This window comes from Alosa sapidissima, chromosome 11 (genome assembly GCF_018492685.1).
Source record: "Alosa sapidissima isolate fAloSap1 chromosome 11, fAloSap1.pri, whole genome shotgun sequence".
Lineage (NCBI taxonomy): Eukaryota > Metazoa > Chordata > Actinopteri > Clupeiformes > Clupeidae > Alosa > Alosa sapidissima.
This window is the reverse complement of record NC_055967.1, coordinates 18,980,775-19,002,360: the sequence shown is the minus strand read 5'-3', so window position 1 is coordinate 19,002,360 and position 21,586 is coordinate 18,980,775. Positions and strand designations below refer to the sequence as shown.

Genomic DNA, 21,586 nt, shown 5'->3' with positions numbered 1-21,586 from the left:
CCATAAAACAGAAAGAAGACGAAGAAGAAAAAGAAGCCCTAGCTCTTTCCCTGTCTGGAAAAAGCTGTCAGAAAGCGAGTTGGCGTCACCTTCCGGAACACACGCGCCGGTGTTGACGAAGGTGTCTGCATTCTGCAAACGCCGGGGGAAAGCACATGTTGACCAACCCGTCTCTAATTTGTTGTTTGCTATAGGGTCAGACGTCACCGTGACAGGAGAAGCTGTCCGCTCCAGTTTGCACCTGGATGTGATAGGTAGGATGTGACAGGGTGGCCGACGATTTAGGTCGGACAGTAGACTACGAATTTTAAACGCCCTGTCCGGCGTCCGGCGCAGCCTCAAACCTGACTCTTTGTCCTCCTTTTTGGAGTTGCGCTGGGCTTCTAGAATCTTTGCTCGGACGCAGCATAGCGCTTCTCAAACTATGGATGCGGAGACTGCACTACTGGTCAAATTATGCCCGGTGCTTCTGTCACTCGTCTGATAATGTTATGCGCAATTTACGAAGGAACCACAGGCAGACAGAAAAAGAAAACAAACGTTTATACAATCAGGAGGAAATACACGTTAAGTTCATCTGTTTGCATCTATCCAGCGTGTGTTGCTGACCTAGCAGGGAGGGAATACCATGAGCGCGGTGAAGTTGGCTGGACACGCCATTGAGCTGAATTGCGTTGTCGATCTCGAATGAAGAGCCAACTTCAGCCAACTTCACCGCGCTAATACCCTGATGTATGCGGCTTGCTTGCCACCCTTTGCCAGTATTCACAAAAGTTGTGAAATATTGAAATATAGGGCCTAACCGTAGGCTATATTCCGATTCTGTTTTTTTAATGTCGGCGACTGGCGATGAAACCAGCAGTTTTTCAGCAGAAACATGCGAGGATTTGATTAATGGGGGATTTCACACTTCCCATGCATTTATTTTTAAAACAAGTCATGGTTTTACAATATTTCAGTCAAGCTTTGGTTGGTTTAGGCAACTGAACATATGCGAAATGTCTAATGGATTAACTTTGATTTGCTATGCTGCATATGGGACAAATAGATGCACTAAATTAAAGTAGGCCTATCAAAATATTTAAATAGGCCTAGCAAAGTCTACGTTTGAAAACATATTGAAGGGAACATATTGAGTCAGCCTCAGCACAACCAGATATGTAGACTTACAGCCAGCTTCAAAAGCAAGCAGCCCAGACCCTAAAATTGGGCATTTAGGCCTGTTTAGGTGATTCACACAATTATTTTTCTAACCACAAAAAGATATATTTGGTAACATAGACATCCAAAATGGGATGGGATGATTGGAAGCACTGGGGTGTCAGGTGGGACTGTAAAAGGGTTACATTTTGGACATTGGAGTTCAGGAGGGTCCCTTAGCAGAATTCTGCTTAGGGCCTTATCGGAGGTCTGAACAGAAATCTCCACTTTAACCTGGAAGAGCTGACCCTAGAGGTGTTGTCCTCTGAGCTGCTGCAGAGGGTGGGTGGAGTTTGCTGAGGCTAAATTAAAGAACATGATACTGAGGACACAGGAACTTAAATCGATTAAAAATACAGGTGGACTGCTGCACATGAAGACACTGCAGACAAGTCCCCAATAGACTGAATCATATAAATCACTATATTTGAGCAGTTAAATGTTGCATGGTGTTTTTTTCACACACTCTTTTGTTGTTTACATAAAACAAGTTATTTATGCTTGTTAAGAACTAAAAATAAATACATGAACTCGAGCATTGAGAACATTGTTTGTGTACACAGTTTACTAAAAAGAAAGGTTTTGGACAACTCACTCCTTGACTGGCAAGATGGCGGCAAGCAGAAAAACCAAGTGAGTTGTTCAAAACCTTTCTTATAAACTGTGTAACAATGTTCTCAATGCTCGAGTTAATGTGTAGAGACACTGATGATACTTTGATCAAAGTTTCATGTTGTGTCGAGCCTTTTTAGTGATAGCGATTTTGACGCGATCATGTAGTGCCCCTAGGATTCCCATTCAAAAGGCCAAAGATTGTTAAGACGGAGCGAGATATTTCACCAGGAGCCACTTCCGGGAACCCGGATCGCGCGGGGGGGGGGGGGGGGGGGTCAAAATCCCCCTTTATGCAGAGCAGAGGCAGCGACTGCTCCATTGAAGTCTATGGGCATAGCTCAGAATTTCACCACATATGCTAAGGTCTTGGTTCTATAGAGTTAGGAATGTGAATTTCGGGCATATTTTCATGATCCTCAAACCCTTCTGAACATTTCAGGTACATTTTTAGCATTTTTGAGCAATCCAGTCTGGAGAAAATCAACCTTATATCAGGTGTGCGCCGGTTATTTATGCCGCTGCTGTTGGCCGGTTGCAACTTACGCTCGTCAATACATCATCGACACGCCTCTTTATGCAGACAGGATTCGATCCCCATTTCGCGCCCATAGACATGAACTACGAAGTATCTTGCTCCGCCTTAACAATCTTTGAAAAGGCCATTTCACCCGAAAACGACAACGAGGACAAGCTTAAAAGTGGCGCTTCGAAGCAATTCTGCTTTTAAGCGAAAGTTTGACTCGGGTACATTCACAAAAACACCCTAGGATGCATTTTGGCGAGAGTTACGCTTTAACTGTGGTGTTAAATGCTAAAGAGATGCCATCAAGTGTTAGCCTATAAATAATGCATTCAGAAATGTAGGCCTTGCAGCCATACTCCCAATTTCACCTGTGCTCAGAAATTGAGAATTGTTTAAATCTTTCTACCACCTGGGGTTGGTTTTTATTTTAGTGTCACTTGACAGATAAATATTAGAGTCATTACATTTACATTTATTCATTATTCATTATACATTAAGGAGACGCTTCTATCCAAAGCGGCTTACATGTCAATTATATTACAAGAGCTATTGTCTCCGGAGTAACTTGAGGTTCAGTGCCTTGCTCATGGGCACAAGGGCAGACGAATTGAGCCCACAACTTTTCAGGCTATTACATGCTAGCCCAGCTCCTTAACTCATTGAGTGCCAAAAACGTAATATTACGTTTTCCTTCCCATACGTTGAGTGCCAAAAACGTAATATTACGTTTTTAGCTTTTTTTTTTTTTAAATTACGAAACTAGACACTCTAACACAGCTTATATGTGATTTTGGGAACTCTGTGATGAATGGAAATGAAATATATGACAATCGAAAACTCATGAAAACGCACAATCTGGACATTTTATCTGGACATTTTATCATAACTCGGTTGCCGCTTTGGGTCGAATCAGTGACGCATGCACGTCAGGTCAAAACCAGGCCATTTTCGTGGGTCTATCACTAGATGGCAGTCTCGCCAGGTCTCGCTGATCACTTCCCGGAAAGTTTACACAAGTAAGTAACAGGCAACACTTCATATTTCATGAAAGACATTATATCTCTATTTCTAGAAAAAAACAGCCATTTTGATGAAAACTAAGACACTGTTTAGCTTGGAATTTCTCAGGAACAGAGGCGTGTAGAAATACGTGGTCTGCACCCACCGAGATCTTAAAGTCTCACCTTTTAATCGAGCCATTGTATGTGTTCATAGCTATTACACAGAATATGCTGTGGCTGTACAAAAATCATCAACAATGGTCTAGATTGCTGGCACTCTAGGACAAAGCTCCCGAAAACAGCTTAGCATTCAATGAGTTAACCAATATACCACTGTTCATTAGACGCCATATGGGATGATTTGTGTAAGATTTGCATGTGCCAACATGGTGTTAATATTGAACAATGGGATAACATTTCATCATCACCTTTATTGATGTCTGACATGTTGACATTCATGAAATACAGAGAGATGTAGCCTTCCGACAGGCAACTAGACAACGACGTTCAATGTGTTCAACTCTTGCCTACCAGGTGGCGCTAAACAAAGTGTCACAGAACACGTCACATGAAAAACCTTACCAGCATACACCATGTCATAGGTCACACAAGGGACTTCATACTTCCTCTATGACACAGCAAGTGAATCACACAAAGGGTCACAAACCATCTATCATCATGGGCATGGCCCTGTGAGGACACAAACCAAACCAAAAATGACCTTATCACCCTCAGCACCCAGTAAGTGGTGGATATCATATTGTAATCGTGTCTGTCTATGTGTATATCTCATATAACTTCAAAAGTACAGTTGGTAACCATATCTCAGTCCTCCTATATAATCATCTGAATTTGGTTCGTGATGCTGGAATTTGGTTTCATTTTGGTCAATTTTGTGTGATGGGGCGAGGGTCTGCGGTCGCCTGACTGTTCATGTGTATGACTATAGTTTTTATAACTTTCCCTACATCATCAGGTATAGGTACCCTACATCACCAGGTTAATATCTAACAAGGTTATCTTCATTTTTGATCATAGCATAAGTCAGGTTTCACTCAGAGCCATAAGTTATGTTTCAAATACAGGTTCAGACTTACTCGAATGGCCTGTACTTTTGTTACTCAAGAAATGTCTGTTATTGGTTAGACATCTATTTGAAAAGACGTCTGTTCCTTTTAAAGGAAAATACCTCTCAAGAATAATAAGAGTGCTTTTTAGGAGTCACAAACAGTAATACACATTGGCTCTGTGATAGATAGATAGTTTGAATTGTAAATTGGAAAGATGTGGCATTTTCATATTGGGACAAGCATGTGGTGTCTCAATGCATAATTTGTGAAATATTTTCAAGAATACCTTTCCGGGATTTAAACAGTAGAAGACCAGTCTCAACTGTGTAGATATTTCTTCAGGCTCAGTTCTCTAAAGCTAGTTATCCCAACAGGTATTATTCCTTTTATGGACTTACAGTTTTTCTCAGTTGCTCTGGTGCTTTTCTCAGATCAGAATGAAAATTCTCATAACTATTAGTTCAACCTCCACAACATTTAGTCATTTGTGCACATTATAGTAGCAATTTCTCCTTCCTCTGAACAAATTGCAAATGCTTTTGGACATGTATCAGTTGCTTTCATACAATCCTCTGCTGTTTTATAACATTATCATTTGCTTATGTCATGTCAGTCCAAATAAACTATACTTATGGATGCTGAATAGTCGTTCCCAATAAAACTAAGTCTTCATTTCATTGCTTGAGTCATTACATACAAAATTGTTGAATAGTCATCAAATTCTGTCACAATGCTGTAGAATTGCAAAGAACATATACAGTAAAAATGTACCGAATAGTCATTCTTAAGCCATGCTTTACTAAAACCTAGCATAGCCTTCACGCATTTGCACTCGTCTATTATTTGAACTCATTGGCAAAGTGAAACTAACTTCACCAAGGAGTCAGTCAACGACAAGACAGTTATATGCAGTTACTTTCACTATTGACTGACAATGGGTTACCACCGAAAACATAGGCTGGAAAAAGCAACACTTACCCTAATATTGCTCAAATGACTGAATAAAACAACATTTATCCTGCAGAGGAGTTGCTTATATCTCGTGACAGTGCGTCTTCAGCTGTGCTCCATACATGTCTCTCGCCTCTCCCCTAATCACTTTTACAGTTTTTCTCAGTCGCTTTGGTGCTTTTCTCACATCACTATTAACATTTGCACAGAAGTAAGTGCAATTCTCAAAACAATTAGTGCAAACTGCAAAACCTAGTGGATGACCTGCAAAAGCACATCACTTGCTCAAAATGGATAGTCCATTCCTCAAAAGCAGGTATTCATGTCAATGAAACTGTCAGTGTCATCAAAATGAGAAGTCTTGACACCATCGTTTATGAACAAGATAGTCAAATGGCTTTGTCATGTTTTCATTATGACAGTTCTCTCAGTGTTTTCCAATGCAAAAAAAGGTCAGAACTCGGTGACACTACCTGAACATGCTTAAGACAGCACTATACAGTACTTGTACAGCCATTTGAAAACTACAGTAAAGTTACACATTGCTGTAGTTAGGTGAGTAAGTGAGTACAAGACACTGAATGCATACATTTTTACTGTATGCTCTTTGCAATTCTACAGCACTGTGACAGAATTTGATAACTAGTTCAACAATTTTGTATGTAATGACTCAAGCAATGAAATGAAGACTATTAGTTTTATTGGGAACGACTATTCAGCATTCATAAGTATAGTTCATTTTGACTGACATGACATAAGCAAATGATAATGTTAATAAACAGCAGAGAATTGTATGAAAGCAACTGATACATGTCCAAAAGTATTTGCAATTTGTTCAGAGGAAGGAGAAATTGCTACTATGATGTGCACAAATTACTAAATGTTGTGGAGGTTGAACTAATAGTTATGAGAATTTTCATTCTGATCTGAAAAAAGCACCAAAGCGACTAAGAAAAACTGTAACCGTCATTACCAATTTGCAAATGATGGTGAATAACTACTCATTATGAGATGTACAGTATTTCGTAATATCTTGATTCTAATTATGTTTCCCATTGTAATCGTGCAATTTGTAATGCCTTGCATGGACGTGCGCTGGTGTGCCTTCATGAATGATAGAAGGATGGTGCGTGCACCTGCCAATATGACTGTTGACATGCGCTCTTAAAATAGCATATGAACAACTTGCCAGTGACTTCTGACCAGGTTTAGGTGGTGTACGATAGTGATTTTTAGACAACGCGCCAGGCCCCTCCCTATAGGTTGTTAATGGCCACACCCCTGGGCGCAAAGTTTAAAAAATAAACGTGCAAAATACCAAATTAAACTTTCCGCGGGTAAAAAACGAGTTTTACGCCATGCGCTCATGCCCAAAATACAGCCCAGAGTTGAAAAGGGTGTTGTGATGCCTCATCCTTTTGGTATTTTGACCAAAGTATGACACAAATGTTTGAATAAGACCTCATTTAAAAAAAAAAAAATATATAAAAAATTCGAAAAAGCCCACTTTAATATACACAAAGCAGCTCCAGTCTGCACACAAACAGTGTTACACTCAGCAATGATGAGTGACGAGGTAAGGACATGAGTAATGAGGGCCCGTTTTTATGAGGTGTGGACGCTTTGACCATGCTGTCACCAGAGTGCCAAGAGGAAGACTTGGTTTAGTCAGTGAAGCTGTCAGAATTTCTTGAAACCTGAATGGCCAAGCATTCCTCAGATCAGTGTCATACACACACGTGCACTTGAACACACACACACACACACACATACCATACACACACACATACAAACACACTGGCACATATACATCCTCAAACACACACACATACATGCACACTGGTCTACTGAGCTTTCTTTTCATTTGGTTAAGGTTTAGTGATTACTGATTTTTTTTTTATATTGTTCCCTCCTGAGTTTGAGGAACAGAGGTCTGTCTGTGTGTCAGCTCTGGCCAAAACCAGTTTAGTAATCTAGCAGAGGGGTGTGAATCCGCTATCATGTCGGACGTCTGAGAGATTGTTTGTCTCCTCTCCACGCCACGCCACAGACAATTCAACACACTTCACTTCTTATTTATAGAAGCTGGAACTTAAGAAACTATTTAACACAATGTGGTCAACTGACTGACCACAGGCTTCCAAATCGGTGAGACAGTCCAAAAAAAAAAAAAAAAAAAGCTTGCGGGATTTAAAATTTTCTCTCAGCAATGCCGCAGTCCGATTCCTGAGAAATGATGTCAGGTTTGAGGGAGCTCTGCTGAGTTCTCCTTGCTCCTCCTCAGGTGAACAAACAAAAAGGCAAACTCAGAGTTTACTGGCAGTGTCCTAATGCACACACTCACAAAGCCTGGCCTCACTCACCGCCAGGATGGGTTGATGCAGGTCTGAATTGTCACATTGTCAAGTCTGTGTTATACAGTCTGTGAAGTGAATTCATTCATGATTTCCTAAAAGCAGACATGTGTAAATGTTAGCCTTAATTTTATGGTGGTTTCAGTCAGAGATCATTGATATATTTAAGATGTCATAATATTTGTAAAAAAAATTGTTAGGACTTTATTTTAAATTAAGATGGAATTAGGTCGAGTAGGATTGACAATAGACATAGACTTTATAGCACATAGTTATAAAACACAAAGTCAGTAGTCCCTACAGTAATATTGTGGTTGGTTAAAGGGACACCAGGCAAGCCTGATGCTTTTTCTCTATGAAACTCCCCCTCGCTCGGTCTGAAGCTCTTTTCCTTTTCTTTGCATCTTCCGTCAAGGGTTTTCGCTGCTTCTTCGTCTGCTCTGCCATTATACACACGTTTGCAACAATCTCTAGCGTTTCGTTAGCCTGCCTCTGTGCTGTAAACTGATCCTGCTTCGGTCGGCGGGTAGGATACACCGAAGTTGCAAGTGGGATATTCTTCCTACAGGCAGTAGGGGTGGGCGAGAGAGCCTTCATTCGCCCCGTAATGAGTCATTTAACCATATACCGATTAACGAAGATGATTAATTAACACGAAAACGTTGCCTGGTGTCCCTTTAAATGACAAATAACAAAAGCAGAATATTTTAAAAGAAAACATTCAGTAAGTTCAAAGCATTTGAAGCTTACAAGAAGTAGTAACATTGTCTGGTGGATAAAGATGTCAGAGAAAGATTTTACAGTTGTGAAAATTCTATACATTTTACTAAGCTGTCGTCTAAGTATTGATGTCGTCTAATCAATCTAAGACACACTCCCCTTCCTGAAAGCACATAGAAAAGTATGGGTCACAGTAATCATACTAATTTCTTTGCTTTTATGGTTGGTTTAAGATAGAAATTAAATTTTGTAAAAACATATGATTTCATGATTTAAGCTGGATCCACATGCTGTCACATACTTGGAGGAGCTGTTGAAAGTAGTTTAAATGAAAGGCTTGTTATTTGCCATGGCTAGGACTGAGCCAGGAAAAACAAGACACGAGTCCAGTCCGTGTTCCTTGCTCAAATTCAGCTGAATTGTAAACTTGGAGCGTTGTAAAGTATTTCCCCCTTACTCCTATAATGCACTGTTATGATGAGCAAGGCTCTGTGCGGCATGTGCTTCTCTGGAAAACGAAGATGAAAAAAGATATACACTCTTCCGAAATGGCCTGGACGGAAAAAGTTAGAAAAACTGGTGATGCAGGGCATTTACTGGAAACCTGCATGGATACTGTAGAGGAGCTAGTCCCTGACAGCGCCCTCCCTGTCTGTCAGAGTGCAGTGTGTCAGAACTATGATGAAAGAGAGAGAGTGGGGGAGAGAGAGAGAGAGAAAGAGGAAGAGCGAGACATGGCGAGAGAAGGAACAGAGAAGTGAGAGTGTGTGTGTGTGTGAGAGAGAGCAGTAGACAGTGGCTTCTCCTGAACTCCTGTTGACTCAGTCTATAGTAAATACTTTTTTCTTGCTGAAGTAAAATATTGACGGTGATGAAGCAGTTTTGCACACACACACATACACTGGGCTGCTCCACCAAGCTGGACCTTACTCGGAAGTGTGATGTCAGAGGTCACCAACTCCAATGAATGGAAGTATTAGGGGGCGTGAGTATGTGTGTGTGTGTGTGTGTTTATGTCTGTGTGAGAGAAAGAGAGAGAGGGAGAAGAGATGGGAGGGGGCCATTCCTTGGTTCTATAAATACAAGGTCCCGATGCAGACAAGAGGTAGAAACGTGAAGAAGCTTCACCGATACAAGAGGAATCTGAAGACGGATCCATACTCTTTTAAGGACGTTTTCACACAGGATCAGAATCCACAGAGGATCTACTGACTGCTTGAGGGAGTCACCTACAGGGCAGTAAGAATGACAGACAATGGTGAGTAACCACTCTTCTAATGGACATTGCATTAAACGGGTGCACTGTCTCTCATACCAGTGTAAAATGTACTCTAAGAAGTGGCGGAGAGCTGAGGAACTCAATATATATCTAATAATATGTCTCCAAATACAACAGGACTAACTGTCAAGTAATGTAACTGAAAAGTTTAAAGAATTAACTTATGTCAGGCATTAACAGCAGTGTCTTTGGACATTGGAGGTATAGTACACGAAACATAAAATTATATACTATTTGTATTATTCCCAAATGTGTTTGCATTTGTGAGCCTTTTTTCTTATATGGACCACTGTATATGAGTACAAAGACATGCCCCAACCTCTTGCCAAAAGTGCACTGTGCCAATTTGTCCTGGCATTCTAGAGGACCGCAGTTACCATTGCCTGGAGATTACATAAAGACCAATGGCAAAGCCAGCCTGGCTTGCACTGTGTAATTACTAGGCGAAAATGAGAGGTGTTTTTAACCCCTACGAGACAGTTCATTTTTAGCTTTATAGCTTTCATTACTGTGGAGTGTGTAGGGTAGGAATTTAAAACTGTCACCTAGAATGGCAAAAATCTGAAAAAAGAAAAACATAATTATAGACTTTGACATTAATGTGCGACTAAAGTTAAGTTTGTGCTGAGTGCCTTGTCTGTTGGTAGGATTGTAAATAGTCTACATCATCTCTAAAAATATGGATGAGGGCTCTTGACTGAGTGATAATGGGTTGCTCATGGCACTCCAGCAGTCTGACTTGTCTGACCTTTCTGAAGCATAAGATGAGTGACAGAGGATCAAAGAGTTTTTCTTTTGCATGCTTGCATTGTCTCAACTCCCCACCTTAGAGGTGAGACTCACCTTTTTGATGTCAAAATAGGTCACCGACAAGATTTGTGCAGATCCAAGGAGAAATCATTTGAGGGGTGTAGAAGAAGACTAGAAGCAGAATACTGCTTTGTTTCTCCCACTCGCAGTCTGCCAACCCTACTCTACCTCTAATTAAGATAAGATAAGATAAACCTTTAATTGTCTCCCAAAGGAGAAAACTGCAGTGTTACAGCACAACATAAAGCAGCATACAGCATACAGTACAATACAACAGCATTTTTACATTTACATTTTACATACAACATATACTGGAATATACTGCATATTCATATACATGAATGACATACACTGTCCAGCCACAGCAGCTCAGTAATTGAACTTTGCACATTGCACCCCACCTATAGGGCCCTGGTAGGATTCAACAGGGGGAAGATAAATAAATAAATAAATAACTGCACATCCTACATTACTGGCTAATAAACACAGGTAAATGATGAATGTTTTAAGAGAAGAAATAAATAGGCTACCTATAAAGTTAAAGGCATTCACAGAATCCAGGAATTTACAGAAAGAATAAAAATAATTCTAAAAAAAGTGCATTGTGATCTATTGGGGCAAATCATGTTGTGCAGTCTAACAGTTGGGAAGAAAAAACGTACGATGTCTGTCCTTCACACTAATTGAGCCTCAATTGAGAATGGGTCTGGACACTCTGAAGCCACTAAGATTGGGCTGGTCTCCACTGGACACTCTGAAGCCACTAAGATTGGGCTGGTCTCCACTGGACACTCTGAAGCCACTAACATTGGGCTGGTCTCCACTGGACACTCTGAAGCCACTAAGATTGGGCTGGTCTCCAGGCTATCGGACCGCTCCATTCATTACCATCTCACTCCTGACTAACAAAGGCAACAAGTCCCACCCTATTGTGGACAGTTTTATCTTTCCACACAATGTTCTCACCTTTTTATATTTTTGGGCTTTTTGAACAGGACTGAGCTTGTTCATGGTATGGAACTCCAATGCTACTGCTACACCATGGCGTCTCCACTCTCACCTATTTTTACCCCTTACCTGTTTGCACCCCTATACAATAGTTACCTTTATCCATTTGATAAAAGCTTTCATCCCAACCTAAAAGACCTACAAGTACGGTCCAATACAAGCAAATAGCCAATTGAGGAAAAACCCTTAATCTTAAGGTAAAAGTTAACATAATTGGTGGTAAAATGAATACCTTATGATAGAAACGGGTCTTTAGTTTAACTGGACTCAAGTGGTTGTTTGAGCAACCCACTCACATGTGGTTATTTGGAGCTGATGTCCATGTGCTGTGTTGCCCACAAGGTGTATTCACAGGAGTGGACCTGTGCAGCCAGGTGAACAACCACGCTCATCGCACAGAGGAGATCGATGTGGAGCGCCTGCTGGTGCGTAGGGGGCAACCCTTCTCCATTGCCCTGCAGTGCTCTGGTGCTGCCCCCCAGGCACCCAACCAGCTCAGCCTCGTCCTCCGACTGGGTGAGTCGACCACACACAACCTTCACATAAGTGGGATCTAAGATTTAACTGGGTTTCAAATATGTAGCTAAGGCAGAGGGGGTTTTGGTTGCTGCATTTGAAACCAAGTTAAATATTATATTAAATGTATATAAACAAGCATTTTAAATGTCATGAAAATTACCTTGAAAGTGAAAGACATTTTTCTTTCTTTCTTTCTTTCTATCCATTTTGCCCTGTGTTCTTCATCATTTTTCTACTGGTCTTTCTGCATATGCATGTATGTGCGTGTGCGTGTGTGTGCGTGTGTGTGTGCGTGTATGTGCGTGTGTGTGTGTGTGTGTGTGTGTGTGTGAGTTCATGTGTGTTCATGCGTGTTCTTGCGCTGTGCAGGTAAGCAGGGTGAGGTGACGGTGAAGGTGTCGGAGCACCAGCGGGGCGGGGGCCAGTGGTGGTTCAGCCAGCAGGCTGCCCAGAGCGAGCTGCTGGTGACGGTGCACAGCCCGGCGGACGCGCCCGTGGGGCTCTACAGCCTGGCCCTGCTCCTACTCTCCCCAGATGGACACATCCTGGAGGAGACTGCAGCCGAGAGCTTCTACCTGCTCTTCAACCCCTGGTGCAAAGGTGGGTCTGGGGCCGGAGTGTGGTAGCTGAAGAATGGGTTGGCACACACACACACACACACACACACACACACACACACACACACACACTCACATACATTTAGACCCTATAGCACCCCTCCCAACACACATGCACAAACACACACACACACACGCCCACACAGACATACACACACATTATTTGCGTGCAATGTACCATTAACATAACCATACAGAGAGAGAGAGAGAGAGAAGCTCAAATTCATAAACCTGCTAAAATGCATTCATGTATCTGCTTTTACCAGGTATTTGTGAATACCCCTGAATATTTCTGCAGTAAAATTAGGGATTACATCACCAATATGTTTTCTGTCTTGCAGCCGATGCGGTGCACTTGCCAGATGAGGAGCTCTTGCAGGAGTACATTCTGAACGAGAACGGCATCCTGTACCAAGGGGCCTGGGATGACATCACCTCGCTGTCATGGAACTTCGGACAGGTAACCGCACAGATGTTGCTGCGCAGATAGCAACTTTATTTATCCATTGAACTAGTGGTCAGACTTAGGTAAAGTGCCGTTAACATAGACAATTGATGCTGAGAAGTGGGTTGCAAGTTATTGTGATTCAAAAGGTTTGGGGCAGCCGTGGCCTACTGGTTAGTGCTTTGACTTGTAACCGAAGGGTTGCCGGTTCGAACCCTGACCAGTATGCACGGCTGAAGTGCCCTTGAGCAAGGCACCTAACCCCTCACTGCTCCCCGAGCGCCGCTGTTGTTGCAGGCAGCTCACTGCGCCGGGATTAGTGTGTGCTTCACCTCACTGTGTGTTCACTGTGTGTTCACTGTGTGCTGAGTGTGTTTCACTAATTCACGGATTGGGATAAATGCAGAGACCAAATTTCCCTCACGGGATCAAAAGAGTATATATACAGTACTTATACTAGGTCACCGTTTCAGGTGGTTTTACTCCTCTCCTTCCCTCTTCAGAAGCTCTTGTAGTCTCCCAGCAACAGGGGCAGAGCTACGTGGTGGCCAGGGGGGGCCACAGCCACCACTGGTCAAAGCTTGGCCTCCCTGCTCCGTTCAGTGAAAAGTAAAAAATAAAATAAAAAATAACGATTGCTGCCATTTTTGATTTTAGTAAGATAGGCCTACATTTCAAGATTGTGGCAGCAGCTTGCCCGCTGCCAACACTTTGCAAAGCAGGGACTGAACCAATTACTGGGCCAGTAATGACGTGGTTACTGTACATCCTTTTGATAAAGCCTCATGAATACTGACAAAGGAGCAAACAAAACAGTGAGAGACCACGGCTATACGGCTATACGCCTATACGCCTATACAGCTATACCGCTAAACGGCTATACCGCTATACGACTATACGTTGAACTGAAGCCTTTTGGGTCTGGAACACAGCCCAGGCCTTTGTGTTGGCCTGGGAAAGCACCAGTGTTGGCCAGAGGGATTAACCTAAGGTGACAGGCACTGTGGGCTGATTTGGCACAAGGGTGGAAGCTGGGATGCGGGCAGGCAGTCAGCGCTTTTCTGTCGCCGATGCCAAGTCGGCGGTGGGCGGTGCGAATTGTGACATCTTGGTGACAGGGCAGCCGCCCGCGAGCCGGCCAGTCCCTGACTTCCTCTTTGATGGATGCAAGGCATTTCTGCTTGGGGTGTGTAGGAATGTCAGCACGCACAAACACGAGGCTATTCTGCCCCAGCTGATGCCTGCCAGATGGGCACAAGGAGAGAGAGAGAGAGAGAAACAGAGGGGGGGGGGGGGGAGGTGTAGTTGAAAGAGGGAATAGTGCTTGTTAGAGACTAAATGAACTTGAGGGAGAGGGAGAAGACGGAGAACAAGTGGTGGCTTTAAGTAAGAGGGTCTTGAGTACTGATGGGTTGTTTGGCAGTGGGGGAATGCCCTCATCTAGAGAAAACAAGATATCAAATTAAACAACTACTGGAAGTGAATAACAAGAATGATCCGATGTTGTCCGATGCTTAATGCCATTTTTATTATTACGAGAAGTTGCAGAGATATGAATATTTATGGCAGAGTGTTGAAATGCTGACAGCATGTTGATTAACGGTTAAATCAGTGTAATGCGAAGTGACACTCTGACATTTGACACACACGTAAAAAGCCACAGACACAAACAGCCTCTCTATCACCCCGCAGTTTGAAAAGGACATAGTGGACATCTGCTTTGAAATACTGGACAACTCACCCACTGCACTCAAGAACCCAGACATGGACACTCTAAACAGAGCCAATCCTGTTTATGTCAGCAGAACCCTCACTGCCATGGTAAGTCTCTTGTACAAAAACAGCACTAATAACCTCTGCATACCGTTGTCTCTCTGCCACCACGGTTGAAGGTGCTGCTGGCGCTTTAAGAATATTGGATATTGCACAATGCACATATGCGTTTTTGTGCTGTTGAGGCTTTTCTCTTAGACCACTCAAATGTCCCTGGTCTCTTGCTAACAGTGCACAGGATTTAAGTGTGTTGGTAGTCTGAGGTCACATGATTTAGGAGCAGATCACAAATTGTTACTGAAAACCAGGCGACGTCACTTAGCCGTGACTGATGAATACAGTGACACACCTTCTCCTAAACAGCTGGCCCGCTCTGGCTGTTGGATACTTGGACTGTGTTGGACCATGTCTCCTCTTGCCATGCTGTTTGGCAGCTCTGTGTGTTCCCGTAGACTGTGGGACTGCCAGCCAGCTTTTGGAGCACTTTGTTGGGTTCCCGTCACTATTTGTTTTGGATGCCACCATCACCCATGAAACTATACCGTTAACGAAACTAAACACTGCAAAACACTGCTGAAAAGATTAAGATGTGCCAGCTCTTAGAAAGAAACTGAGCAGACAGAGCGAAGCAGATGACTGACCTCTCTGCAAATCACCAAGCTGACACACACACACACACAAACAAAGATGCACATACCACGTACACGCATGTTAAACATGATTTTGGACTTTTAGTTAATGAATGGAAGGCTTTAGCTGTGACAGTAGCATCATTTGCAATGATAAACAATAGTGTAAAAGATTGCATACATCTGTGAATTCGTTTAGGAGCATATTACAGTATGAACATGATGTAATGAAGTTTTAACAAACAAAACAGAAGAACAAAAGGACAACATGTTATTGTCTCCCGGCAGGTGAACTCCAATGACGACCGTGGGGTGCTGACCGGTAACTGGACGGGGGATTATTCTGACGGCGTGGCTCCCACGCGCTGGACGGGCAGCGTGCCCATCCTGAGGAAATGGAGCGAGGGCGGGGCTCAGAGGGTGCGCTACGGGCAGTGCTGGGTGTTCGCAGGGGTCGCCTGCACAGGTGGGGCATTGTGACAATCACAATTGATATGGTATCACGGCACAGTGTTCAGTCCTCCTGCTTAATGTAAAAATACGGTTGGGAATATATCAGCGTTTAGTTTAATAGAGGTTGCAAGCATTTGCTTGTGTAATGTCATGTCATGCGTAGATTCAACATGTGCAGATGATTATGACAGATTTTTTCCCACTATGTGTAATTGCTCTGCGACCAATTTACTCTACTCTACCAGGTCATGTCAGGCCGTTGTGTTTGACTGGTTTTCTGATCTCTACTCTGCAGTTCTGCGATGTCTGGGCATCCCCACCCGCTGCATCACAAACTATTCCTCCGCCCACGACACCGACGGGAACCTGATGATAGACTACCTGTTCGATGAGAACATGGAGAGCATCTCCACTGGCGGCAGAAAGGACATGATCTGGTGAGACCCACGAGTTCCTGACCACTGACCCTCTGACACCTACGTAATTTACACCTGACTTGCTACGTATGATACTTGCTACTATAATTTAAGCCAAACCCATATGCTTGTTGTCCCCAGGCAGACATACTTTAGTCTTTAGTCATCTCCCTTTTCGACACTAATGGAGCTGTTTTCGCTATCAGCCTATCTCCCTTTCATCCTCTGTGAGTGGCACTATACGCCCAAGACAAATTTCCAATAAGTTTATCTTATCTTATCCTATCTTATCTTATCTCTGTGCACAGGAACTACCATTGCTGGGTGGAGTCCTGGATGGCTCGGGAAGACCTTCCAGATGGTAATGATGGGTGGCAGGCTCTGGACCCTACGCCCCAAGAGAGAAGTGATGGTAGGATTCATCTCATTTTATCCCTTTTTATGTACATAATTATCAGAATATTCCATCCACATGCTATAAACATTATGATATTACCAACATTATGATATTGTGAATATATGTAGATTGTGGATATTATAAGGTAAAATACAATATCTATGAATAGTTGACCTTGAGCGAATAAAGTTGAGTTGACCTTGAAAGAGAGAGAGGGAGAGAGAGATTACCAGAAGAGAGAGAGAGAGAGGGAGAGAGAGATAACCAGAAGGGAGAGAGAGAGAATGAGAGAGAAATATCCAGAAGGGAGAGAGAGAGAGAGATAACCAGAAGGGAGAGAGAGAATATGAGAGATAACCAGAAGGGAGAGAGAGAGAGAGAGAGAGAGAGAGAGAGAGAGAGAGAGAGAGAGAGAGAGAGAGAGAGAGAGAGAGAGAGAGAGAGAGAGAGAGAGAGAGAGAGAGAGAGAGATAACCATTGCCCATTGTCTCCTTTCAGGTGTGTACTGCTGTGGGCCTTGTCCTGTGCGGGCGATACGAGAGGGAGAGGTGGGTATGAAATATGACGCGCCGTTCATCTTCGCTGAGGTGAATGCCGACCTGGCGTTTTGGGTCGTCCACCCGGATGGCGAGCGCACACAAGCCTCGGTCAACAAGAGGACAGTGGGCCGAAACATCAGCACAAAGAGCGTCTATGGCGATTACCGAGAGGACATCACCGCACACTACAAATACCCAGAAGGTGATCCAGTCAAAAGAGAGTTTTGAAAGTTAATTTGCACATAACAATGTAACCGTACAAATGTTAAATCTCTTGGGCTTTATGAAAAATAATTTGTAATTTGAGGTGAAAACCTGTTAATTTAGCCCTCTGTTGTAGAAATTAAATAATACACAGGACTTTTGAAGATGACTAAAATAGTGTTAGTTTCCCAAACATGGTCAAGCCTAGACTCATGGAGATCTTCACTGAACGTTCTCTTTTAGTCTAGAACAAGGCTTATTCCATGTCTGGGAAACCAGGCCAATAGTCACATGACAGTTACATTGTCTGTGCAACCTCATCTCAAACCACTATGAAGAAGCTCACAGTTATAGTTTCAGACAGATGCACTGGGTCTGAATCCAACAAATTCCAAATCCTATTGCTGTTATTTCAGGTTCGGAGAAAGAGCGTCAGGTTTTCGAGAAGGCCGGCCGGAGGGTTTCCCAACAGAACGGCGGTCAGGGCCAGCTGGAGCTGTCCATCAAGCATGCCCAGGCCGTCCACGGGACGGACTTCGACGTGATCGTGGAGGTGCACAACGTGGGCGACGAGGACGCACGCGCCCACCTCACAGTGATGTCCACCGCAGTGACCTACAACAGCCTGCACAGGGGAGAGTGCCAGAAGAAGACGGCTCGCCTCACGGTTCCTGCACAGAAGGGTGAGTCACACAGCCCTGCCTGGTGCCTGGCCAGCACACACGGCTAGAACACGTCCACTTTTAACACTGAAATAACCACTTTTACATGAAGCACTTCAGGACTTCCCTAAATGATGTACTGGATTCAATTAAGCACTTTAGTACTACAGGATGATGTAATCGAAATCAAAATCAAAAATACTAATCGAAAATATGTAATCGAAATCGAAATACTGCACAGTGTTCACAATTTCTTGTCTTTAGTAGTGTGATTGTCAATTTGTTGGATTATAATTATTGATCCTTTCACTTGGGTGTTCCAGCTCACAAAGAAGTTCTGCGCCTTCGCTACAACCACTACGGAGCTTGTGTGTCTGAGCATAACCTGATCAGGGTGACTGCTTTCGTCAAGACGAATGATCAGGATGACGTGATCCTGGAGGAGGTCAACATCCCTCTGCGGATGCCAAAGTTGCTTATCAAGGTAACCAGGAACTCGGCTCATACACGGAGGCGAATACATACAGCATTTAGATTGAGCTACAACAGTAGAAGATGTTATGGGTAATATTGTCTAAACCTTGTGTGTATTTGCTGAGGAAACCAGTACAGTCAGAAATGTTTGGTTATCCTTTCATTATTCTAATGTTTATGCTTTCCTTCAGGTTGTAGGGGAAGCGGTCGTCTCTCGGAAGGTGACGGCCCACATCACCTTCACAAACCCGCTGCCGGTCACTCTGAAAGACGGCGTGTTCACAGTGGAGGGTGCAGGCCTCACAGCAGCTACAGAGGTTCCTGCTCCGTAAGTGCAAGCCTTGTGTGTCATAACATGCATTTGTCAACACACATTTTAACATCTGCCAGGAGTCTGAAAGTTGGGATTAAGCAGTAATAAATTCTTCTACAAAATTGCATAGGATTGGTATCTGTGTATCTTTTAGGATTTGTCTTAATGTGCTTTTCAAGCTGGTAATAGCATTAATGGACAAATCAGCTGTGAAGTGAATGGTTTGAGTAAAACCACAGTAGTACTTTTACTCTCCAGATCTGAACTTTTCCATTTGTGGTAGCTTTAAGGATAGTCAGAAACAGTCCAAGGCCAAGATACCTTGGCAGGACATGTCAACCACGGTCGGACTGCAGTGCCACACAAGAGAACAGAATTTATACCCCCACACCAAAACACACGAATACAAACAGATGTAAGCTGCTCATCTCAGTCCAAAGGCGATCTGTTAGCTAAATGTTACCACATGTGAGCCTGCTCTCCAGACGCCAGGGTAAATATCATTGTGGTCTCAACCTAAATTCGGGATAAATGCTTCGCTCGGCCAGACGGCCTTGGGTGGCTCTAAGGTTGCCTTTGTCGGATTAGCCAGTGTGAAGCAAACATTTGTGCAAGGCTTTGTGTAAATTCTCCCAAATATGTGAAATGGAATTTGCAAATAAAATAAATACACTCTAGAACTATGAGGAGCTGAACTAGAAGGTCTATGTTTTTACGTCATTGGAAGTGTACTTCCACAGAGACAGAAATGAAAATAAGTCTCTGAGCCAAACACATCGAGCAGGCCTAAACTATTTCCTGGCGAGCACAGTATGTCCACGTTGAAAAGTGTCTGGGTATTCTGTGGTGGTCATACCCTGCTGTGATGCACAAACAGGCTGACGATATTTCATGCCTTGAGGGACTCTACCACTCTTGCTGTTGGGTAACAGTCTACTTCTTTCACACAGGGGAAATATCGGACCAGGTGAAGAAGTGACGGTTAAGTTCTCATTCAAACCCATGCGCCCTGGCCTGAGGAAACTGGTAGTGGACTTCGACTCAGACCGGCTGAGGGATGTGAAGGGGGAGGCCACTGTGATTGTCCGGCGAAAGAAATGGAACCGACATGATTGACACAAAACTACAATTATCACTTTAGATAAATGGTGTTTTTTAACAGAAAAAATAAACAACTATTCCATGTGTATGAGTTGGATACTGAAGCAACAGCATAACTGAAAATGTGATACTGATACTTTTTAGATTTTATTTTATAAAATGGTTTAGGTCATTATAATATTTGCACTAAAATGATGTACTCCTTAAACATAAGTTATATTTGTGAAGCTAGTTTCGCATTGCATGCACTATCAGCATAGTTATTAGTGCCGTCTTGCACACTGCTTACAATAATAAAATGATATTTCTACACATTCTAAAACGTGTGTTTATTGCCAATTACAAAATTATAAGGGGATGACTTTAGATACAAAAACTTGAACCATCACAACTTTAGCTCTCTGAGGGAGGTGCCTTTTTTCGCACCGTCTTCAGCAGGGTTTGTTGAATGACAGGGTACAGTTTGTAGCAGCCTTCAATACACGCCTGGACAGCTGCCTTTAGGGACTCTTGCTCCATAACACCGTCCGACTGCAAGCCTGACACTTGATTCATGTTAGGCATCAGAGAAACAGTCACACTTCCCTGGTTCTCCACGAAACCACCATTCTTGTCGTCCTGGACCTCTGCCAAAGTGGGGTCGAGTAGCTGCGTTGTCCCAGTGTGTCGGACGGTGCATCCCAACACCAGGTCGTACATCTCGATCCCTGCATCCGCGAGAGCGAGGGATGCACAGGTGACCGCATGGGACAGAGCTGGCCCGTCGCTCTCCAAAACCATGACGCAAACGTCAATCTGAGAGCGAGGGTACTTGTGCAAGCAGACTCCCGGCCGTAGACTCTCTAGTAAGCCCTGCGACATATCCTTCTCCTCGTTACCCTGCACCCATGCCCCTCTCTTATGGCAGGCGAACGGGGCAAACCGCATGTCAGCGACGAGACGTCCTGATTTCATGTCGGTTTCGTCTCTGCGGTCAGCTTCTCGGGGCCCATACACAGAGCAGATTATTTTGGTATTGCCTGCCTCAATGTAAGCAGAGCCCTTGGCCTGACTGATCAGTCCACACCGCGCAAATATCGGACGCAGGTCCGAGGGGCCGCGCTGGCTTTCATCTAAACGGCGATCCCCAGATGCGAGGGATTTCAGAGACTCATTGGAGATGAAATGATAAGGAGAATGAGATTCATCTGGACCCCGAATTCGCCTACGATCTACAGGCATTTTCGTTCTTCGTGGTCCGCGTGGAGGTCCGTAGCTCCTCACTAAAAGTTCCACTGCGGAAGTTGTTGTCAGGCACAACACACAAGACCGACTGGCATCATCACTCAAACTGTTTCGCCATCTGCTGGTTGGAGGACAGCACTATCCTCTTACGCTATTCCTGTGAAAACTAAACTAAGACGAATGACTAAACCACCCACCTCATTTTGTATGTTGGCCTAGAATAAATTCCCGTTACGTAAATATTAGACACTGTGCTGTTTTGATTTCAAAACTCAAACATATGCCAAAC

At 43.4% G+C, this 21,586-nt stretch overlaps 2 protein-coding genes across 2 annotated transcripts; one reads left to right on the top strand and one right to left on the bottom strand.

Moving 5' to 3' along the window:
• The first annotated feature begins 8,474 nt into the window (after positions 1-8,474).
• tgm2l (transglutaminase 2, like) lies at positions 8,475-20,387 on the top strand. The gene is made up of 13 exons (XM_042111065.1): positions 8,475-9,692; positions 11,874-12,047; positions 12,420-12,650; positions 13,009-13,127; positions 14,805-14,933; positions 15,803-15,980; positions 16,263-16,404; positions 16,692-16,795; positions 17,279-17,521; positions 17,940-18,206; positions 18,509-18,669; positions 18,851-18,987; positions 19,923-20,387. Exons 1-13 carry the CDS (start codon positions 9,680-9,682, stop codon positions 20,086-20,088), a joined length of 2,064 nt encoding a protein of 687 aa, XP_041966999.1. The 5' UTR covers positions 8,475-9,679; the 3' UTR covers positions 20,089-20,387.
• exosc6 (exosome component 6) lies at positions 20,384-21,393 on the bottom strand. Its single transcript, XM_042111066.1, has one exon. It carries the CDS (start codon positions 21,292-21,294, stop codon positions 20,467-20,469), a length of 828 nt encoding a protein of 275 aa, XP_041967000.1. The 5' UTR covers positions 21,295-21,393; the 3' UTR covers positions 20,384-20,466.
• Between the last annotated feature and the right edge of the window lie 193 nt (positions 21,394-21,586).